Raw genomic sequence first — 20,478 nt, forward strand, 5'->3', positions numbered from 1 at the left:
GACTAACTCCAAACTTACCTTTTGTTTGAGATATTATTTCCTCTGGAATACTTTCTCTAACACCCCTATGCACTCTTATTCAGGGCAAAACTTGAGGGTTCCGTGTCCCTGAAGTGCTATCTTCCCCTTTCAGGGAACCTGATTAGTGCACAGTGATATAACTAACTTGGTTTGCTTAGGTTTGCTCCACTGGACCTTGGGCTCCTTGAAAGAAAGACTCAGAAATCATATTATGTTTATATCCAAATTAAGTACTGCAATATTGGCATATAATTGGTTTTTAAGAAAATATGTGATCAGTGAATGAATATTAGTCAGTGGAGAATGTCCACAGGAAAACTAGCTGTTAAAAAAAGTAGACCAGTACTTGATTTATCAAATACTTAGCTAAATTTTAAAATACTGAGTAATCACATGTGTGCATGCATGCGTGCTCATTCGCTCAATCATTTCTGACTCTCTGTGACCCTGTGGACTGTATCCCACCAGGGATCTCTCTGTCCATGGGATTTTCCCAGCAAGAATTCTGGAGCTGGTTACCATTTCCTTCTCTAGAGAGTCTTCCCAACTCAGCGATCCAACCCACATCTTCTTTGTTTCCTGCATTGCATCTGGATTTTTTACCACTGAGCCACCAGAAAAGCCCAATTACATGCCATGACCCTCAAAAAAGCCTGCCAAGTGTAAAAGAATAGTAAATTACAGAAATATTGCATATATCATTATATGTTCATATATGTATAGGAATATATGTTATATATAAATATATATAATATATTTTATATGTAAGTATAAATATAGATATATTAATAAATACAAATGATTTATACTTCAAGTAAAACACATGTAGTAAGATATTACCGTGGTAGTGTCCAGCAGTGGAAATTCAAACTGGTTAAAATATAGGTAATTTATTACAAAATTTATTTATTTTAACACAGAGATCCCAAGATTAACAAAAGAGAAAAGTGTTTTTTTATTTACAAATAATTTTAATCACATGGCATATACAGCTCTAAGTCTAGTGATGTAAGAGAAGGTAAAGTCAATTATCTTTACAAAAAAGATTATCAGTTACTTCTTTTTATAATTTTGGGTTGATAGTTTATTATTAACACATTAAAAAAAGATTAGTAATACATTCTCCATTCCAGAATTAGACCAGCATATTTGATATTTTATTTATACTGCCGTCAGTTAAGACTTGGAGGATTAAAAGGAGTATCTGAAATGAATTTTACATTTACTTGTCAAAATCTACACTTTTTCTTATTTTATCAATATTTACAAGTACTCCAGACATCTTCCATTTCTCTTTAAATTTTGCTGTGATTTGGAATACTGTCCCTACTCATTTCAAAGTTGCAGTTACTGAATTCTAATTTCAGTTCAGTTGCTCAGTCATGTCCAACTCTTTGCAACCCCATGGACCACAGCACGCCAGGCCTCCCTGTCCATCACCAACTCCTGGAGCTTACCCAAAGTCATGTCCATCGAGTCAGTGATGCCATCCAACCATCTCATCTTCTAATTGTCCCCTTCTCTTGCCCTCAATCTTTCCCAACATCAGGGTCTTTTCCAATGAGTCAGCTCTTCAGATCAGGTGGCCAAAGTATTGGAGTCTCAGCATCAGTACTTCCAGTGAACCCCAAGGACTGATCTGCTTTAGGATGGACTGGTTGGATCTCCTTGCAGTCCAAGGGACTCTCAAGAGTCTTCTCCAATACCACAGTTCAAAAGTATCAATTCTTCGGTGCTCAGCTTTCTTCACAGTCCAACTCTCACATCCATACATAACTACTGGAAAAACCATTACCTTGACTAGACGGACCTTTGTTGGCAAAGTAATGTCTCTGCTTTTCAATATGCTATCTAGGTTGGTCATAACTTTCCTTCCAAGGAGTAAGCGTCTTTTAATTTCATGGCTGCAGTCACCATCTGCAGTGATTTTGGAGCCCAAATAAATAAAGTCAGACACTTTTCCACTGTTTACCTGTCTTTTTCCCATGAAGTGATGGGACCAGATGCCATGATCTTTGTTTTCTGAATGTTGAGCTTTAAGCCAACTTTTTCACTCTTCTCTTTAACTTTCATCAAGAGGTTCTTAATTTCTTCTTCACTTTCTTCTGTGAGAGTGGTGTCATCTGTATATCTGGAGTTATTGATATTTCTCCCAGCAATCTTGATTCCAACTTGTGCTTGATCCAGCCCAGCATTTCTCATGATGTACTCTGCATAGAAGTTAAATAAGCAGGGTGACAATATACAGCCTTGATGTACTCCTTTCCCAATTTGGAACCAGTCTGTTGTTCTGTGACCAGTTCTAATTGTTGCTTCCTGACCTGCATACAGATTTTTCAAGAGGTAGGTCAAGTGGTCTGGTATTCCCTTCTTTGTCAGAATTTTCCACAGTTTATTGTGATCCACACAGTCAAAGGTTTTGGCATGTCTAAAAAATTAAGCAACACAGATTGTGAGTCTAACTGATTATAGAAATAGTGAACATTTGAAATAAGGGAGTTAATGGTTTTTATTTCTGAAGTTATATCAGAAAAGCAATGGCAGAAGTGAAGATGAAGATACCAGAATTTTTCTAAATCATTCATGATAAGATAAAAGAAATATCTGAGGCCACTATTGAAATCAGAACTTTAAGCAAGATGTCTAAGAAAGGCCACTTATGTATCATATTTAAGATAAATGAAAATTCAGACAAAGTCAAGGAGAATGAGAACTTGAAAACTCTGATGGTAATATCAGCTGTCCTTACAGCTCTGTGTTCACCAGAGCCTAGAGTTGAATTCTTGGTTCTGTAATGTGACCTTTGCAAATTAACCTTCCTGTGTCCCAGTTTTCTTCTCTGTAAAATTTGAAATAAAAGTATTACTTGATTCATAGGATTATTGTGGGGATTACAGTAAAGTGCTTTATCTGATATGCCATGCTGTCAAAGGCCACCTTGATACAGAGTACCTTTTATAAATTATCATAATACATTGGAGAGGAGAACCAAGACAACAGTTAGACTTGGATGGGGGGAGGGGGGAATAAAGCTTGAAATCAGGATTCTTGTTTAGAATAGTTGCTTTGAGAATACTTTGACAGTGCAATGAAGTATCGAACACAGCTTCAAGTAACGTGCCACAGAACTATGATGCCAGCCTTGTATAGACTATTTCTCAACACAAAAAATACAAATTTAAATACTAGTAATGAAATGAAATTATGGATAGATCAGTCTATACAGAGTTACATGGACCTTGAAGTCTGCAAATCACTAGTGCCCAAAGCCATTCAACTCCTGGAAGTGATTAAGATTGCTGCAGCTCAGCCCCAGATTTTTTATTTGATAATAGGTCTGGGGACAAATTTGAGAATTTTGTTTCTGATAAAGTCCCAGGTGATGTTCCTATTACCAGTTGTGAAACCACACTTTGTGAGCTACTGAGAAAATTGTCTTGATTATTGTTCTGTCTACATCAAAGCTGATAAAACGGCTAAGAGGCCATAGAGGATGGAGAAGATGGAGCAATCTGGTATAGATAGCATCTCTCACCAAGCTAAGTGTAAGGTAAAAAGTATTTGAGGATCATGAGGGGAAAACAGGAGAGTGGAATAAAACAGGCCTCAGGAGGCCAGTGGACTTTCATCATAGTAAGTAAACAAGCTCTGAAGCCCTAGAGGGCTTCTTAGTAGATAGAAAAAGAGATTACAAATCATAAAGCATAAGGGAAAACAAAAAGAGACAAGTTGTTTCTCTTTCTTCCTGTTACTGAAAAGTAGCAAAAGGTTTTTGTCTGACCAGCTGATACTTTAGAGACCTTTTTGAGGGTATTCCAAAATAGTACACTATTCTGTGATCTATTTGGGAGATTCTTGTGGTTTCCTAAATATTCATGTAAACTAGTAAAATTAAAGAATGAAGAAAAATCCATGAATATTTTATGCTTATATGTCATCCACTGATTAAAAGAAAAACCTAAACTTTTATTTCTCGCAAAGAATTTTTTAACTGTTTTCTGATATGTATATTTCAGTAGCATTCACCAGTATTTCCTGAGATAAACTTACATGCCTAGACCAAAAAAATTATAAGTGAAAATTAGTACCTAAAGAACAAAATACTGAAGAAAGTTATAAACCGAGTACCAGTCTAAGACTGGTTAGTATCAAACAACATGAAAGATTCCTAACTCAAAAAGGCCAAAAAAGATGTGCTTGATTCAGGAGATGAGGAAAGACATTTACTCTGATGCAGCCAGCTAAATAATGGAGCTAATGGAAGATTATACTCCCTGTCCTAATTACACGATGAATGGGGAACTGGTTCAGCACTCAGACTTGTGCTACTGTTGGACAGGCTGTGTCAGCTACCATGATGCAAAGTATGTAGTAGCCAAGAAGGCATGAGCAAAGTGGATGGATGTCAACTGGAAAAAAAAAATTCCCTGGGGAACCTACTTGAATCGTTAGGGGTAGAAACTCCTCTCTCGGCTTTTTGAAGCAGTAAGTGTTATACAAAGTTGGGTGAAAAAAATGGATTTATGTCAAGGAGCATGTCTGTAGAGTTATTGGTAAAGGTCAGTGGGATCTTTTTTTTATAAAACCTAAGCAACCTGATTCTCCAAGCGAGGCTTCAGCAATACGTGAACCATTAACTTCCAGATGTTCAAGCTGGTTTTAGAAAAGGCAGAGGAACCAGAGATCAAATTGCCAGCATCCACTGGATCATCGAAAAAGCAAGAGAGTTCCAGAAAAATATCTATTTCTGCTTTGTTGACTATGTCAAAGCCTTTGACCGTGTGGATCACAATAAACTGTGGAAAATTCTGAAAGAGATGGGAATACCAGACCACCTGACCTGTCTCTTGAGAAACCTGTATGCAGGTCAGGACAGGAAGCAACAGTTAGAACTGGACATGGAACAATAGACTGGTTCCTAATAGGAAAGGGAGTACATCAAGGCTGCTTATTGTCACCCTGCAAACCCTGGGCTGGAAGAAGCACAAGCTGGAATCAAGATTGCCGGGAGAAATATCAGTAACCTCAGATATGCAGATGACACCACCCTTATGGCAGAAAGTGAAGAGGAACTAAAAAACCTCTTGATGAAAGTGGAAGATGAGAGTGGAAAAGTTGACTTAAAGCTCCACATTCAGAAAACGAAGATTATGGCATCTGGTCCCATCACTTCATGGGAAATAGATGGGGAAACAGTGGAAACCGTATCAGACTTTACATTTTTGGGCTCCAGAATCACTGCAGATGGTGACTGCAGCCATGAAATTAAAAGACGCTTACTCCTTGAAAATAAAGTTATGACCAACCTAAATAGCATATTAAAAAGCAGAGACATTACTTTGTCAACAAAGGTCTGTCTAGTCAAGGCTATGGTTTTTCCAGTGGTCATGTATGAATGCGAGAGTTGGACTGTGAAGAAAGCTGAGCGCCAAAGAATTGATGTCTTTGAATTGTGGTGTTGGAGAAGACTCTTAAGAGTCCCTTGGACTGCAGGGAGATCCAACCAGTTCATTCTAAAGGAGATCAGTCTTAAGTGTTCATTGGAAGGACTGATGTTAAAGCTGAGACTCCAATACTTTGGCCACCTCATGTGAAGAGTTGACTCATTGGAAAAGACTCTGATGCTGGGAGGGATTGGGGGCAGGAGGAGAAGGGGAAAACAGAGGATGAGATGGCTGGATGGCATCACCGACTCGATGGACATGAGTTTGCATAAACTCCGGGAGTTGGTGATGGACAGGGAGGCCTGGCGTGCTGTTATTCATGGGGTCGCAAAGAGTCAGACACAACTAAGTGATGGAACTGAACTGAAGTGAACATACTGTTCAGCATAATTATTGCACCAATTTAGATTCCCACCCACAATGTAGGAGTGTTCCCTTTTCTCCATACCCTCTCCAGCATTTACTTGTAGAGTTTGTTGATGATGGACATTCTGACTGGTATAAAGTGGTACCTCATTGTAGTTTTGATTTGTATTTGTCTAATAATTAGTGATGTTGAGCATCTTACGTGTCTATTGGCCATGTGTATGTCTTCTTTGGAGAAATGTCTATTTAGGTCTTCTGCCCACTTTTTGATAGGGTTTTGGTTGTTGTTCTTTTTTTTTTTTTTTTTTACCATTATGTTTGGAAATTAAGCCATTATCATTTGCAGTATTTTTGCCACTCCATAGGTTGTCTTTTTGTTTTGTTGCTGCAAAAGCTTATAAATTTGATTAGGCCCCATTTGCTTTTTTTGGCTTTGATTTCTGTTGCCTTGGGAGAATGAGCTAAGAAAACACTGCTATGATTTACGTGATAGAATGTTTTGCTTACGTTTTCTTCTAGGAGTTTTATGGTCTTAGGTCTTAATATAAAAATCTTTAAGCAATTTTGAGTTTATTTTTGTGTATGGTGAGGATGTGTTCTAATTTCATTGATTTACATGCAGCTGTCCAGCTTTCTCAGCACCACTGAGTGGAGAGACTGTCATTTCTCTAGTATATATTCTTGCCACCTTTGTCAAAGAGATGTGTGAGTTTGTTTCTGGGTGCTCTATTCTGTTCCTATCGTTTTGGTGACAATACCGCACTGTTTTGATTACTGTCACTTTGTAGTATTGTCTGAAGTCTGAAAGGGTTATGCTTCCAGCTCTATTCTTTAACTCTCAAGATGTCTTTGGCAATTCTGGATCTTTTACGGTTCCCTATAAATTTTAGGATTATTTGCTTTAGTTTTGCGAAGAGTGTCATATGTAATTTGATAGAGATCTCATTATCTGTACATTGTTTTGGGAAGTCACTTTAACAATATTGATCCTTCCAATCCAAAAGCATGGGGTATCTTTTCATTTCTTTGGATCATCTTGAAGATTTTGGACATAGCGTTAAAAGACATAGCTCTGTGACATCAACAACTGAAAAGGGTGGGGGTGGAGCAGTAAAGGTGCAAAGATGTTGCTATGTTATTTAAGTAACATAAACTAGATTGTTACACCTTTAGCACTTTAAAAGCAATCTCTGTGATAACTGCAAAGAAAATACTTGTCAATATACAGGCAATGAAATAAGAAAGGAATTTAAATGTTTCCCTATCCCTCAAGGCTACCCACATAGCTCAGTCCATAAAGCATCTGCCTGCAATGCAGGAGACCTGAGTTCAATTCTTGGGTCAGGAAGTTCCCCTGGAGAAGGAAATGGCAACCCCCTTTAGTATTCTTGCCTGGAGAATTCCATGGACAGAGGAACATGGTGGACTATATAGTTCATGGGATTGCAAGAGTCAGACACAACTTAGCACTCTCTCTCTCTAACCCCCAAAATCAACTAAGCACAAAAGTAGATAGTAATATAGAGAATGAGAGACAAAAAAACTGTAAAACATATGGAAAACAAATAGCAAGATGAAAGAATTCCTTACCAGTAATTAGTTTAAATATAAATAATGGGGAAATAGTGGAAGCAGTGGCAGGTTTTATTTTATTGCGCTCTAAAATCACTGTGGACAGTGACTGTAGCCATGAAATTAAAAGACGCTTGCTCTTTGAAAGGAAAGCCTTGACAAACCTAGACAAAGGTCCATATAGTCAAAGGTATGGTTTTTCCAGTAGTCATGTACACATGTGATATTTGGACCTGACAGAAAGGCTGAGTGCTGAAGAATTGATGCTTTCAAATTGTGAAGACTCTTGAAAGAGTCCCTTGGACAGCCAGAGATCAAACTAGTCAATCCTAAAGAAAACCAACCCTGAATATTCAGTGGAAGGACTAATGCTGAAACTCCAATACTTTGGCCACCTAATGCGTAGAGCTAAGTGATTGGAGAAGACCTTGATTCTGGGAAAGACTGAGGGCAGGAGGAGAAGACGGCAACAGAGGATGAGATGATTGGATGGCATCACCAACTCAATTGACATGCGTTTGAGCAAGCTCCAAGAAATAGTGAAGGAGTGGGAAGCCTGCAGTTCAAGGAGTCTCAAAGAGTTGGACAGGACTGAGTGACTTTCACTTACATGAAAATGGGGGTAAGCATTGGAGATGAGAGGAAAGCTGGCATAGATTTCCAATCAAGAAATAATGGTGATGTAAAGCAGGATAGAGGCAGCTAGTTACAGGAGTGGATTGGTTTTAGTTTTTTTAGGCAATTTAAATTGAACCAGTTATTACTTGAAATTCTGAAACTGAAAATTAGGTTTATTCTCCTGAGCAAAATGTAAGTTTAGAGGAGGATCTACCATAAGCCAATAATGTAGGATGTATAAACTCTAAAGAAATAATATTAAGTAAGCTATTCCTTGGGATTATCCTTTTCACTGCTCCTCTTTATAGTTAAAATAGTAGTTTCTACCCAATTTTATGCACCTAAATAATTGTAGTCACCTATTTTTCATTTGATGACAACATCAGTAATGACTTCATCATGCATAGACCTTCAGCTTCTTTTATACTTTGTCTCTAGTCCTATTTAGAATAGTAACATCATAGTATCAGACAGTAAGAAATAAAACTCCCATGTTCTGTTTAGTTGCTTAGTCATGTCCAACTGTTTGCGACCCCATGGACTGCAGCACACCAGGACTCCCTGTCCATCACCAACTCCCAAAGTCTACCCAAACCCATGTCCATTGAGTTGGTGATGCCATCCAGCCATCTTATCCTCTGTTGTCCCCTTCTCCTCCTGCTCTCAATCTTTCCCAGCATCAGGGTCTTCTCAAATGAGTCAGCTCTTTGCATCAGGTGGCCAAAGTATTGGGAGTTTCAGCTTCAACATCAGTCCTTCCAATGAACACCCAGGACTGATCTCCTTTAGGATGGACTGGTTGGATCTCCTTGTAATCCAAGGGACTCTCAAGAGTCTTCTCCAACACCACAGTTCAAAAGCATCAATTCTTCAGCCATCAGCTTTCTTTATACTCCAACTCTCACATCCATACATGACTACTGGAAAAACCATAGCCTTGACTAGACGGACCTTTGTTGACAAAGTAATGTCTCTGCTTTTTAATATACTGTCTAGGTTGGTCATAATTTTCCTTCCAAGGAATAAACGTCTTTTAATTTCATGGCTGCAGTCACCATCTGCAGTGATTTTGGAGCCCCCCAAAATAAAGTCTGACACTGTTTCCACTGTTTCCCCATCTATATCCCATGAAGTGATGGGACCAGATGCCATGATCTTAATTTTCTGAATATGGAGCTTTAAGCCAACTTTTTCACTCTCGTCTTTCACTTTCATCAAGAGGCTCTTTAGTTCCTCTTCACTTTCTGCCATAAGGGTCGTGTCATCTGCATATCTGAGATTATTGATATTTTTCCTGGCAATCTTTGATTCCAGCTTGTCCTTCCTCCAGCCCAGCATTTCTCATGATGTACTCTGCATAGAAGATAAATAGCAGGTGACAATATACACCCTTGACGTACTCCTTTTCCTATTTGGAACCAGTCTGTTGTTCCATGTCCAGTTCTAACTGTTGCTTCCTGACCTGCATACAGGTTTCTCAAGAGGCAGGTCAGATGATCTGGTATTCCCATCTCTTTCAGAATTTTCCACAGTTTATTGTGATCCACACAGTCAAAGGCTTTGACATAGTCAATAAAGCAGAAATAGATGTTTTGTCTGGAACTCCTTTGCTTTTTCGATGATCCAGCTGATGTTGACAATTTGATCTCTAGTCCCTCTGCCTTTTCTAAAACCAGCTTAAACATCTGGAAGTTCACAGTTCACGTATTGCTGAAGCCTGGCTTGGAGAACTTTAAGCATTACTCCAAGATTAGTAATGTATGAGTTTAGTGCAGTTGTGCGGTAGTTTGAGCATTCTTTGGCATTGCCTTTATGATCCACTGGTAAAATTGGAGGAGGAATTCGGTCAAATGTAATTTAATCTATTGGCAGATAATAATAATATTACCTACTGGCAGATAACATTATTCTTTTGTCATTAAGCAGTTGAAAGAAACTGTATAATTAGACTTTTATTTTTGCTAAATTTTTATTTTGAAGTTATTACAGACTCACAGAAGTTGCAAATATAGTTCATAGTGTTCCATAAACCCTTCACCCAGATTCTCTGTAGTGTGACGTCTTATGATATTGCAGGTCCAAACCATGACATTGACATTGGTATAACACTGTTAACTGAACTACAGACCTTATTCAGTTCTCAACAGGTTTTACTTTTACTCATTTTTGTGTGTCTGTTTAATTCTCTGTGGCTTGATCCCATGTGTAGATTTTTGTGGTATTGCAATAAAGATACAAAACTGTTTCATCATTACAAAGAAAATTCTTTTTGTAACTCCTTTTGTATTATCATACTCATTCCTCAGTTCTGTTTCTTTGCCATCATGTATTTGTTCTTCATCTTTGTGATAATTTTGTCATTTCAAGAATTTTTTAATGTAATCATACAATATGTAATATTTTTGTGATCAGCCTTTATTTTTTCTCTCAAAGCATAATGCCCTTGAGAGCCGTCCACATTATTGCACATATAAGTGGTTAATTTTTTTTTTTTTTTGGCCTCAGTTATAGTCCCTCAGTGTGTGGATGTTCCATTTCTTTAACCCCATTAACTCATTGTAGGACATTTGTATTGTCTTCAGGTTTTTGGCTGTTCCAAATAAAGTTTTTATTGAGACTCATATTATAGATTTTCATTTGAGCATAAGTTTTCATTTCTGTGATATAAATACCCAAAAGTGTAATCACTGTGTCACACAGTAAGTGTATGTTTGTTTATAAGAAATGGCCAAAAGAAACTTTGCAGAATGGATGTAACATTTCACATTCTCACGAGTCGTTGTATATGAGATCTTCCTTCTCTTCATGCTTACCAGCATGTGGTGTTTTCTCTGTTCTGTTTTTGCTTTTCAGATAAATGTGTACCTTGTAGTTGCAATTTGCCTTTTTCTAATGGCTAATGTGTTTCAGGTGTTTATTTGCTATCCATATAGCCTCTTTGTCTGAAATGTCTGTTTATGCCTTTGACCCATTTTTCTAGTTGGATCATTTATGGTTGAGCTTCAATCTTTTGATTAATACTTAATTTGCAGTCAAAATTTATGTATAGGCACTGAAGTGCAGGGTGTATGTATGTTTCTTTCACGAATAATCACGAAATGATCATGTGTCACCATGTGCATGATTTTAGTGACTTACCTGAATTATATTCAATACAAGGAGGCAGTTTAGACACCTACCCTGTGACCTCAGACATTTTACTTAGCTCTACTGAGCATGTTTTCTCAGTCCATGAAATGGAGAGAAATATATTTTAATTCCATTAGTACTGTGAAATAGCTAACATAGCTTGAAAAAGATAAGGTATATTGTCAAATCTCTCCCCCGTTTTTTTAGAGTTTACTTTTTATTGTCTCAGGGACAGTTGTTCCATTGTTTCCTGTGATTTCAGACTTTTTCACAGTCAAGAGTATCTTTAATCAGAATGAAGATGTAATTTCATATTCCTGAAAGGGTTTTTCCTCACACGCAACTCTGATTCAAGATAAAAAAAATTTAGTAGGATAAAATTAAAATAATCGATGTAAAGATTGTCAGGCAAGGTGCCTTGAATAGAGAAAAGGTTGCTAAAAGGTGCCCTAAGGCAGCTGAGAAAACCGCTTTTCTCCTAAGAGGGAAGCTTAAGGAACCAAAACATCAGGAGAGTACTCTGTTCTTGTACTCTATTCTGGCCTGGAGCCAGAATCCTTTTGGGACTTAGGCCTTGTCTATACTGTAAGGGAAGGTACAGATTTGCTGTCAAAGCATTGCTCTGCTGCTGTCCTGTAGAAACTAATGCCAAAGGTTGTTGTCTAAATGTCAGTATATGAAATTATTAAGTATGAATGTAAAATATATCACACGCAGATCTTCCTTCAAGTTATTGAAATTTCTGCTTTTTAAAATCAGGTGGCTAAATAGCAGTTATATATACTTATAACTATGTATATAATATTTATGTATTTTCTGTGTGTGTGTATGTGTGTATAGATAGATAGATAATAGTTATGTATAATGAAGTATAACTAGATTGGGTTTAAATCCTGACTCTAACCTATGTACTGTTATGGTTTTGATCAAGTTACTTAACCTTTCTGTGTCATCTAATCTGAAAGAGGTATTAGGATTATTCCATAGGATTCTGAGAATTAAATAAGATCATAAATTCAAAACACTTCCAACAATTCCTGGCTAAGTTATTATTACCTGATTAGTGAAGTACTTCTCTAGGAAATTGCTGGTGAGAAAATTAGATCTTTTAGCTGAAGGTGTTTATCTATGAATATATTGCCCTCCAGGAGAATTTTTTTTTTTTCCCCTCCAGGAGAATTTTACAGAACTTTTTCTTTGTTATTAAACACACACACACACACACCATTCCAGTTAATGCTTGGAATTTTTAAGTATTCTCAATTTGGTGGCATTGACCACAAAATTTTGTTTAGTATGAAATGTTTATGAATAAAGAGAAGTACAGGCAGTTCTGTATGTTTGCAGAAGAAACATTTTACCTAGTCTGTAATGACTGTGTATGATTGATGAGTGGAGCAAGAAAGCGAAGTTTTTCTGGAATAGATGATCCTGTGGGATGAATGTGGGGAGCAACATTCTATACAAAGGAAGTGCATCCGTTGTTTTTCGTTTGTTTGATTTTGTTTTTAAAGGCAGAGAAAGGAAGCTGAATACTAGATTGAAAAGAAAGGTAGGACTAATTATAAGAACCATCTAAAATGTGAAATGGGAGTGTCAAATAAACCTGTAGTTAGGCAAAGAGGAGCCGTTGAGATTTTTCTTTTTCTGGTTTTATTGAGAAATAACTTACATATGTCACTGTGTTTGAGTCTATAATAGTAAATTCTTAATTTCTGTAAGCCAATCATCCTTATATTCATGCTAAAATTTTTTATTATTTTTTTAAAGGATTTCATTTGTGGAAATGAGCAGTCGTAAATCAAAGAGTAGCAACTTAATACAAGCAGACTACGTTTCACAGGTTAGTGTATATTTTCATTAATCTTAATGCCTGTTACCATGAAAGGGGATAACTTGAATTCTTAACTTGAATTCTCCCCTTATTATGTATGAAGGAGCACACTTTCCATTGTCAAGGAAAGTGACAATGCTGCTTCCTAATTTCAACCTCTATAAATGTTTGGATAGATGGAATCCTAATTTTATTCTTGTCTTCCTAAATGTTCTCAAGTTTCAATTTACTTTAATATTATCTTCAGAGTTTTTCACTTCTTTAGGTAAGTTTATTGAAAAGTATTTTATTCCTTTTGTTGTGGTTGTAAATGAAATTATTTTCTTACTTTTATGTTTTATTTGTTCCTTGTGTATCTAAATGAAATTGATTTTTCTATATTAATCTTATATTCTATAACCTTGCTAAACTCATTTATAATATATTTTTTTAGTTTATTCCTTTGGCTTTTCTGTATATAATATCATGACCTCTTCAAAGAGATATAGTTTTACTTCTTCCTTTCCAATCTGTAGCCTTTCATTTCTTTTTGTTGTCTGATTGTCACGACCAGAACCTTCAGTATAATACTGAGTAAGCTAGCAAGAGCAGACCATTTTTTATATTTGGAAAGTGTGTTCAGTCTTTTACCAGTGAGTATGATGTATGACGTTAGCTCAAACTACCGCACAGTTGCACTCGTCTCACACACTAGTAAAGCAGTGCTTAAAATTCTGCAAGCCAGGCTTCAGCAATACATGAACCGTGAAATTCCAGATGTTCAAGATGGTTTTAGAAAAGGCAGAGGAACCAGAGATCAAATTGCCAACATCTGCTGGATCATAGAAAAAGCAAAGGAGTTCCAGAGAAAACATCTATTTCTGCTTTATTGACTATGCCGAAGCCTTTGACTGTGTGGATCACAACAAACTGTGGAAACTTCTGAAAGAGATGGGAATACCAGACCACCTGACCTGCCTCTTGAGAAACCTGTATGCAGGTCAGGAAGCAACAGTTAGAACTGGACACGGAACAACAGACTGGTTCCAAATAGGAAAAGGAGTACATCAAGGCTGCATATTGTCACCCTGCTTATTTAACTTATACACAGAGTACATAATGAGAAACGCTGGGCTGGAAGAAGCACAAGCTGGAATCAAGATTGCCGGGAGAAATATCAATAACCTCAGATATGCAGATGATACCACCCTTATGGCAGAAAGTGAAGAGGAACTAAAGAGCCTCTTGATGAAAGTGAAAGACGAGAGTGAAAAAGTTGGCTTAAAGCTCCACATTCAGAAAATGAAGATCATGGCATCTGGTCCCATCACTTCATGGGAAATAGATGGGGAAACAGTGGAAACCGTATCAGACTTTACATTTTTGGGCTCCAAAATCACCGCAGATGGTGACTGCAGCCATGAAATTAAAAGACGCTTACTCCTTGAAAATAAAGTTATGACCAACCTAAATAGCATATTAAAAAGCAGAGACATTACTTTGTCAACAAAGGTCCATCTAGTCAAGGCTATGGTTTTTCCAGTGGTCGTGTATGGATATGAGAGTTGGAATATAAAGAAAGCTGAGTGCTGAAGAATTGATGCTTTTGAACTGTGATGGAGAAGACTCTTGAGAGTCCCTTGGACTGCAAGGAGATCCAACCAGTCCATCATAAAGGAGATCAGTCATGGGTGTTCGTTGGTGGGACGGGTTTTGAAGCTGAAACTTCAATACTTTGGCCACCTGATGCAAAGAGCTGACACATTGGAAAAGACCCTGATGTTGGGAAAGATTGAGGGCAGGAGGAGAAGGGAATGACAGAGGATGAGATGATTGGATGGCATCACCGACTCAATGGGCATGAGTTTGGGTGGACTCCGGGAGTTGGTGATGAACAGGCAGGCCTGGCATGCTGCGATTCATGGAGTCACAAAGTGTTGGACACGACTGAGTGACTGAACTGAACTGATGATGTTAGCTGTGGTTTTTTGTGGATGTTAACAGGTTGAGAGAGTCTCCTTATATTTCTAGTATATTTAGTGTTTTTATCATAAACATTTAATATTTTTTAACTATGTATATACTTGAGGAGTCTAGCTGGAAATGGGTATGATATTTCTACACTGGCTTAACCAGAACTACATTTTTTTACAGCAAAAGTTAAATGTTACTGACATTCCTTTGTAAGACCTTACTTACCTTCTGTTTAAAGGAAAATGTTTAATTATGCTTTTAAAAATACTGGCCTGGAGTGGATGAATTTATCTCAGATGACTATTATATCTAATACTGTGGGCAAGAATCCCTTAGGAGAAATGGAATAGCCATTATAGTCAACAAAAGACTCCAAAATGCAGTACTTGTTTCCAAGGCAAGCCATTCAGTATCACAGTAATCCAAGTCTATGCCCCGACCAGTAATGCTGAAGAAGCTGAAGTTGAACACGTCTATGAAGACCTACAAGCCCTTCTAGTACTAACACCCAGAAAAGATGTCCTTTTCATTATAGGGGACTGGCATCCAAAAGTAGGGAGTCAAGAAATACCTAGAGTAAGGGGCATATTTGGCCTTGGAGTACAGAATGGATCAGGGCAAAAGCTTATAGAGTTTTGCCAACAGGACACACCAGTCATAGCAAACACCATCTTCCAAAAACACAAGAGAAGGCTCTACACATGGACGTCACCAGATGGTCAACACGAAAATCAGATTGATTATATTCTTTGCAGCCAAAGATGGAGAAGCTCTATACAGTCAGCAAAAGCAAGACCGGGAGCTGACTGTGGCTCAGATCATGAACTCCTTACCGCCGAATTCAGACTTATATTGAAGAAAGTAGGGAAAACCATTAGACCGTTTCGGTATAACCTAAATCAATACCCTTATGATGATACAGTGAAAATAACAAATAAATTGAAGGGATTAGATCTGGTAGAGTGTCTGAAGAACTGTGGTTGTAAGTTCATGACTTATACAGGAGGCAGAGATCAAGACCATCCCCAAGAAAAAGAAATACAGAAAGGCAAAATGGTTGTCTGAGGAGGCCTTACAAATAGCTATGAAAGGGAGAGAGGCTAAAGGCAAAGAAGAAAAGGAAAGATATATCCATTTGAATGCAGAGTACCAAAGAATAGCAAGGAAAGATAAGAAAGCCTTCCTCAGTGATCAATGCAAAGAAATAGAGGAAAACAATAGAATGGGGAAGACTAGAGATTTCTTCAAAAAAGTAAAGATACCAAGGAACTTTTTATGCCAAGTTGAGCACAGTAAAGGACAGTAATGGTATGGACTTAACAGAAGCAGAAGATATTAAGAAGAGGTGGCAAGAACACACAGAAGAATTACACAAAAAAGATTTACACAACCCAGATAATCATGATGGTGTGATCAGTCACCTAGAGCCAGACATCCTGGAATCCAAAGTCAAGTGGGCCTTAGAAAGCATCACTACGAACAAAGCTAGTGGAGGTGATGGAATTCCAGTTAAGCTATTTCAAATCCTAAAAGATGATGCTGAGAAAGTGTTACACTCAATATGCCAGCAAATTTGGAAAACTCATCAGTGGCCACAGGACTAGAAAAGATCAGTTTTCATTCCAGTCCCCAAGAATGGCAATGCCAAAGAATGCTCAAACTACCACTCAATTGCCCTCATCTCACATGCTATACACTCAACATTCTTCAAGCCAGGCTTCAACAGTACGTGAACCGTGGACCTCCAAATGTTCAAGCTGGATTTAGAATAGGGAGAGGAACCAGAGATCAAATTGCCAACATCCATTGGATCATCAAAGAAGCAAGAGAGTCCCAGAAAAACATCTACTTCTGCTTTGTTGACAATGCCAAAGCCTTTAACTGTGTGGATCACAACAAACTGTGGAAAATTTTGAAAGAGATAGGAATAACAGACCATCTGACCTGCCTCTTGAGAAATCTGCTTGTCAAGAAGCAACAGTTAGAACTGGACATGGAACAACAGACTGGGAAAGGAGTTGTTCTAAATCGGGAAAGGACTATGTCACGGCTCTATATTGTCACCCTGGTTATTTAACTTACATGCAGAGTACATCATGAGAAATGCTAAACTGGATGAAGCACAAGCCAGAATTAAGATTGCCAGGAGAAATATCAATAACCTCAGAGATGCAGATGACACCACACTTACGGCAGAAAGCAAAGAACTAAAGAGCCACTTGATGAAAAGGAAAGAGGAGAGTGAAAAAGTTGGCTTAAAACCCAACATTCAAAAAACTAAGATCATGGCATCCGGTCCTATCACTTATGGGAAAACAGTGGAAACAATGTCAGACTTTATTTTGGGGGACTCCAAAATCACTGCAGATGGTGACTGCAGCCATGAAATTAAAAGACGCTTACTCCTTGGAGGAAAAGTTATGATAACCTAGGCAGCATATTAAAAAGCAGAGACTTTACTTTGCCAACAAGGTCCCTCTTGTCAAAGCTATGGTTTTTCCCTAGTCATGAATGGATGTGAGAGTTGGACTATAAGGAAAGCTGAGCACTAAAGAATTGATGCTTTTCAACTGTGGTGTTGGAGAAGGTTCTTGAGTTTCCCTTGAACTGAAATGAGATCCAACCAGTCCATCCTAAAGGAAATCAGTCCTGAATATTCATTGGAAGGACTGTTGCTGAAGCTGAAACTCCAATACTTTGTCCACCTGATGCGAAGAACTGACTGACTCATTGGAAAAGACCCTAATCCTGAGAAAGATTGAAGTTAGAAGGAGAAGGGGATGACAGAGGATGGGATGGTTGGATTACATCACTGACTCCATGGACCTGAGTTTATGAAAACTCCTGGAGTTGGGGATGGACAAGGAGACCTGTCATGCTTCAGTACATGGGGTTTCAAATAGTCAGACACGACTGAGTGACTGAAGTGAACATATCTTTGTAAATAGCGAAGATCTTCCCTGTGCACCTAAATTAATTTCTGTACATGTACATACCTGTTTAACTTTCACATCAACTCACTTTAGAATTTTCGAACCTCTGAGTATTCACTACAGCTTTGCTTCACTTTTTCTTTATCTTGTATTTTATTCAAAATTGTCTGTCTGTAGACTTTAATGAAGTTTTAAACAAGAAAAGCACTGAGGTTCGTGTTTTTTTTACAGTGATCTTGTCTAGGGGGAGGAATACACACTATGTTTAGTTGAATGTATGTTTGCTTCCTTAGGTTTTTTATAGATATCAGCTGTTTCCTATATAATAACTATATTGTATTACAGATTACTGCTTTCTTTAATCCTCAAAACAGGCCTGCCAGAATAGTGTATTGTCTCTCGGACACCAATCTTTCTATTCTTTCCACTTCCTTCTAAATGCTAAGTATGGATTATTTTATCCCTAGTGAATAATTTGCTTCTCTCTGCCTCTGGTATATATAAAGTGAACTCAGATTTTTTTCATTGATACATGAAAGATCACTCCCATACTGCACACTTGAGTCTGCAAGAAGCAAATAATGTTGGCAACTTCTTGTTTCTGCTGATGAAGCTAAATCTGAAATAACTTCCTAAGGTTTTTGTCATTGGACACTGTTTGTTAGCAGCAAATGTAGAAAAGGAACAATTTTGATGGTCCATCTTTTTAAAGAATGTGATGGATTGAATTTCTTTTTTACAGCTGTGTCTAAGTCCATCATTTTAAGACAAAATAAAAATTTAGCTCTTTAGAAGAATTTTACTTAATTCCAGTGATTTCTTATTTTATATCATAGATCAGTATGATTTCTTCTATATATTTGAACATCTCCTTATATGCTAGGTTACTAATTTTTTGCAGATTACTGACTGTGTCATTTCTTACTAATATATATATGCTTTTTTTTTTAGGCAATAGATCATATTCTTTTAATAGTTTTGTGCTCTGCATCTAATAGGTCCTCAATAACTGTGTGGACTTTAAAATTTCTTGTTTCCTCAGAATCCTGACTTCTATGAGAGGTACAGAAAGATAGGACTTGAGCTAAACCAGTTTAGATATGTTGGTCTCTAGGTAGCTCCAACAGTAAGGAATCTGCCTGCAATGTTGGAGACCTGTGTTCAATCCCTGGGTTGGAAAGATCCCCTGGAAAAGGAGCTGGCAGTCCACTCCAGTATTTTTGCCTGGGAAATCCTATGGACAGAGAAGCCTGGTGGGTTACAGTCCATGGGATCACACAGTCAGGTAAGACTGAGTGACTAAACTCAAAGACTGAGATATGGTTCATGAGCATTATTAGATTAGATTACATTATTAAATTCTCTCATTGTTTATTCCTTGGCTGACATATTACACAAAATGAAGTATTCATTTATTCACATACATTAAAACAGCCCTCAAATAGCTGATGTTGCTAAAGTAACATCATAAAGCTCTCTTGTTGAAAGCTTCATGACTAAATTCTCATCCTTTCTCTGGGAGTTGCTGCTGCTGCTAAGTCATTTCAGTCATGTCCAACTCTTTGCAACCCTGTGGACCGTAGCCTGCCAGGTGCCTCTGTCCATGGGCCTTTCCAGGGAAGAATACTGGAGTGGGTTGCCATACCCTCCTCCAGAGGATCTTCCTGAACCAGGGATTGAACCCACATCTCTTAAGTCTCCTGCATTGGCAGGCAGATTCTTTATCACTAGTGCCACCTGGAAAACAAGAACTGTTAATTTTATCACTTGGGAAAATGCCAGACCTCATGATGACAAGTTGTTTAGGGAGAGCTGAATTGATTCATTAATACCTAACTCGAACTGCTATAAATATATTTACTTGTTTATTTTTGATTGCGTATATAATGTTTTCATTTGTATTCACTTTATTTTTATCAGGTACAAAGAATTTTACGTGAAAGATTTTGTCATCAGAGTCCACATGGTAACCTATTTGGAGTACAAGTACAATATAAGTAAGTTTAGATTCCCACTTATCTGTTACGAAACTACTTATAGATACCCTTTAGGTTTTGTAGAAATTGTCATACACAGATTTTGTCTTAAACAAGGATAGTGAACATTTTTATAGAGGTAAAGTTTTGCTTTGTGTATAAAAAAATGACTTGTTGTGAGGGAAGAGCAGATATACATATTTCCATAATGAAAAAAACTCTTAACTTTCAAACTGTTTATTTCTGTCATTTGGTATTATGGAGAGATTTCTGAGCTTGCCCCTAATGCTCAGCAGCCAGCTGTGAAGTGAAAGTTCCTAAGATTTGCCACAGTTGTTCCTATCCCATACCACCATAAAGACCACAATATTTCAGTCTTACTTGGTTTCTTCTTGAGGTTTCTAGAGAATCAGTATTTCTGTTCTTCTCTATAGGACTAATTTAAAAAGTATTACCTAGCAAATTATTTCAGCTTTGCTTTTTAAATTTTGGCCTCTTTATATCATTTCAGACACTTAATAGAGCTGCTAAAAAGAACTGCTATCCATGGAGAAAGTAACTCTGTTCTCATTATTGGACCCCGAGGTTCAGGAAAGACCATGGTAAAAGCTGTTGATTTCTGGCATTCCTTT

The 20,478-nt window shown here is 37.5% G+C and overlaps 1 protein-coding gene across 29 annotated transcripts in view; it reads left to right on the forward strand.

Moving 5' to 3' along the window:
* The window catches only part of ORC4 (origin recognition complex subunit 4), a 95,809-nt gene that overhangs the window by 30,664 nt on the left and 44,667 nt on the right, over positions 1-20,478 (forward strand). For 14 of the 29 annotated variants that reach the window (XR_009599353.1, XR_009599349.1, XR_009599350.1 and 11 more), the window contains exons 3-6: positions 12,921-12,993; positions 18,985-19,155; positions 19,791-19,867; positions 20,358-20,448. Coding sequence is in view for 21 of the 29 variants with exons in the window: in XM_060410036.1 (XP_060266019.1) it covers positions 12,921-12,993; positions 18,985-19,155; positions 19,791-19,867; positions 20,358-20,448 (412 nt within the window). In the remaining 8 variants the exon portion in view is untranslated. Of the gene's footprint in view, positions 1-12,920; positions 12,994-18,912; positions 19,156-19,790; positions 19,868-20,357; positions 20,449-20,478 lie in introns of all 29 variants that reach the window. The other 15 variants (XR_009599355.1, XR_009599356.1, XR_009599354.1 and 12 more) reach the window with 2 other exon arrangements.

The sequence above is a fragment of the Ovis aries genome, chromosome 2 (genome assembly GCF_016772045.2).
Source record: "Ovis aries strain OAR_USU_Benz2616 breed Rambouillet chromosome 2, ARS-UI_Ramb_v3.0, whole genome shotgun sequence".
Lineage (NCBI taxonomy): Eukaryota > Metazoa > Chordata > Mammalia > Artiodactyla > Bovidae > Ovis > Ovis aries.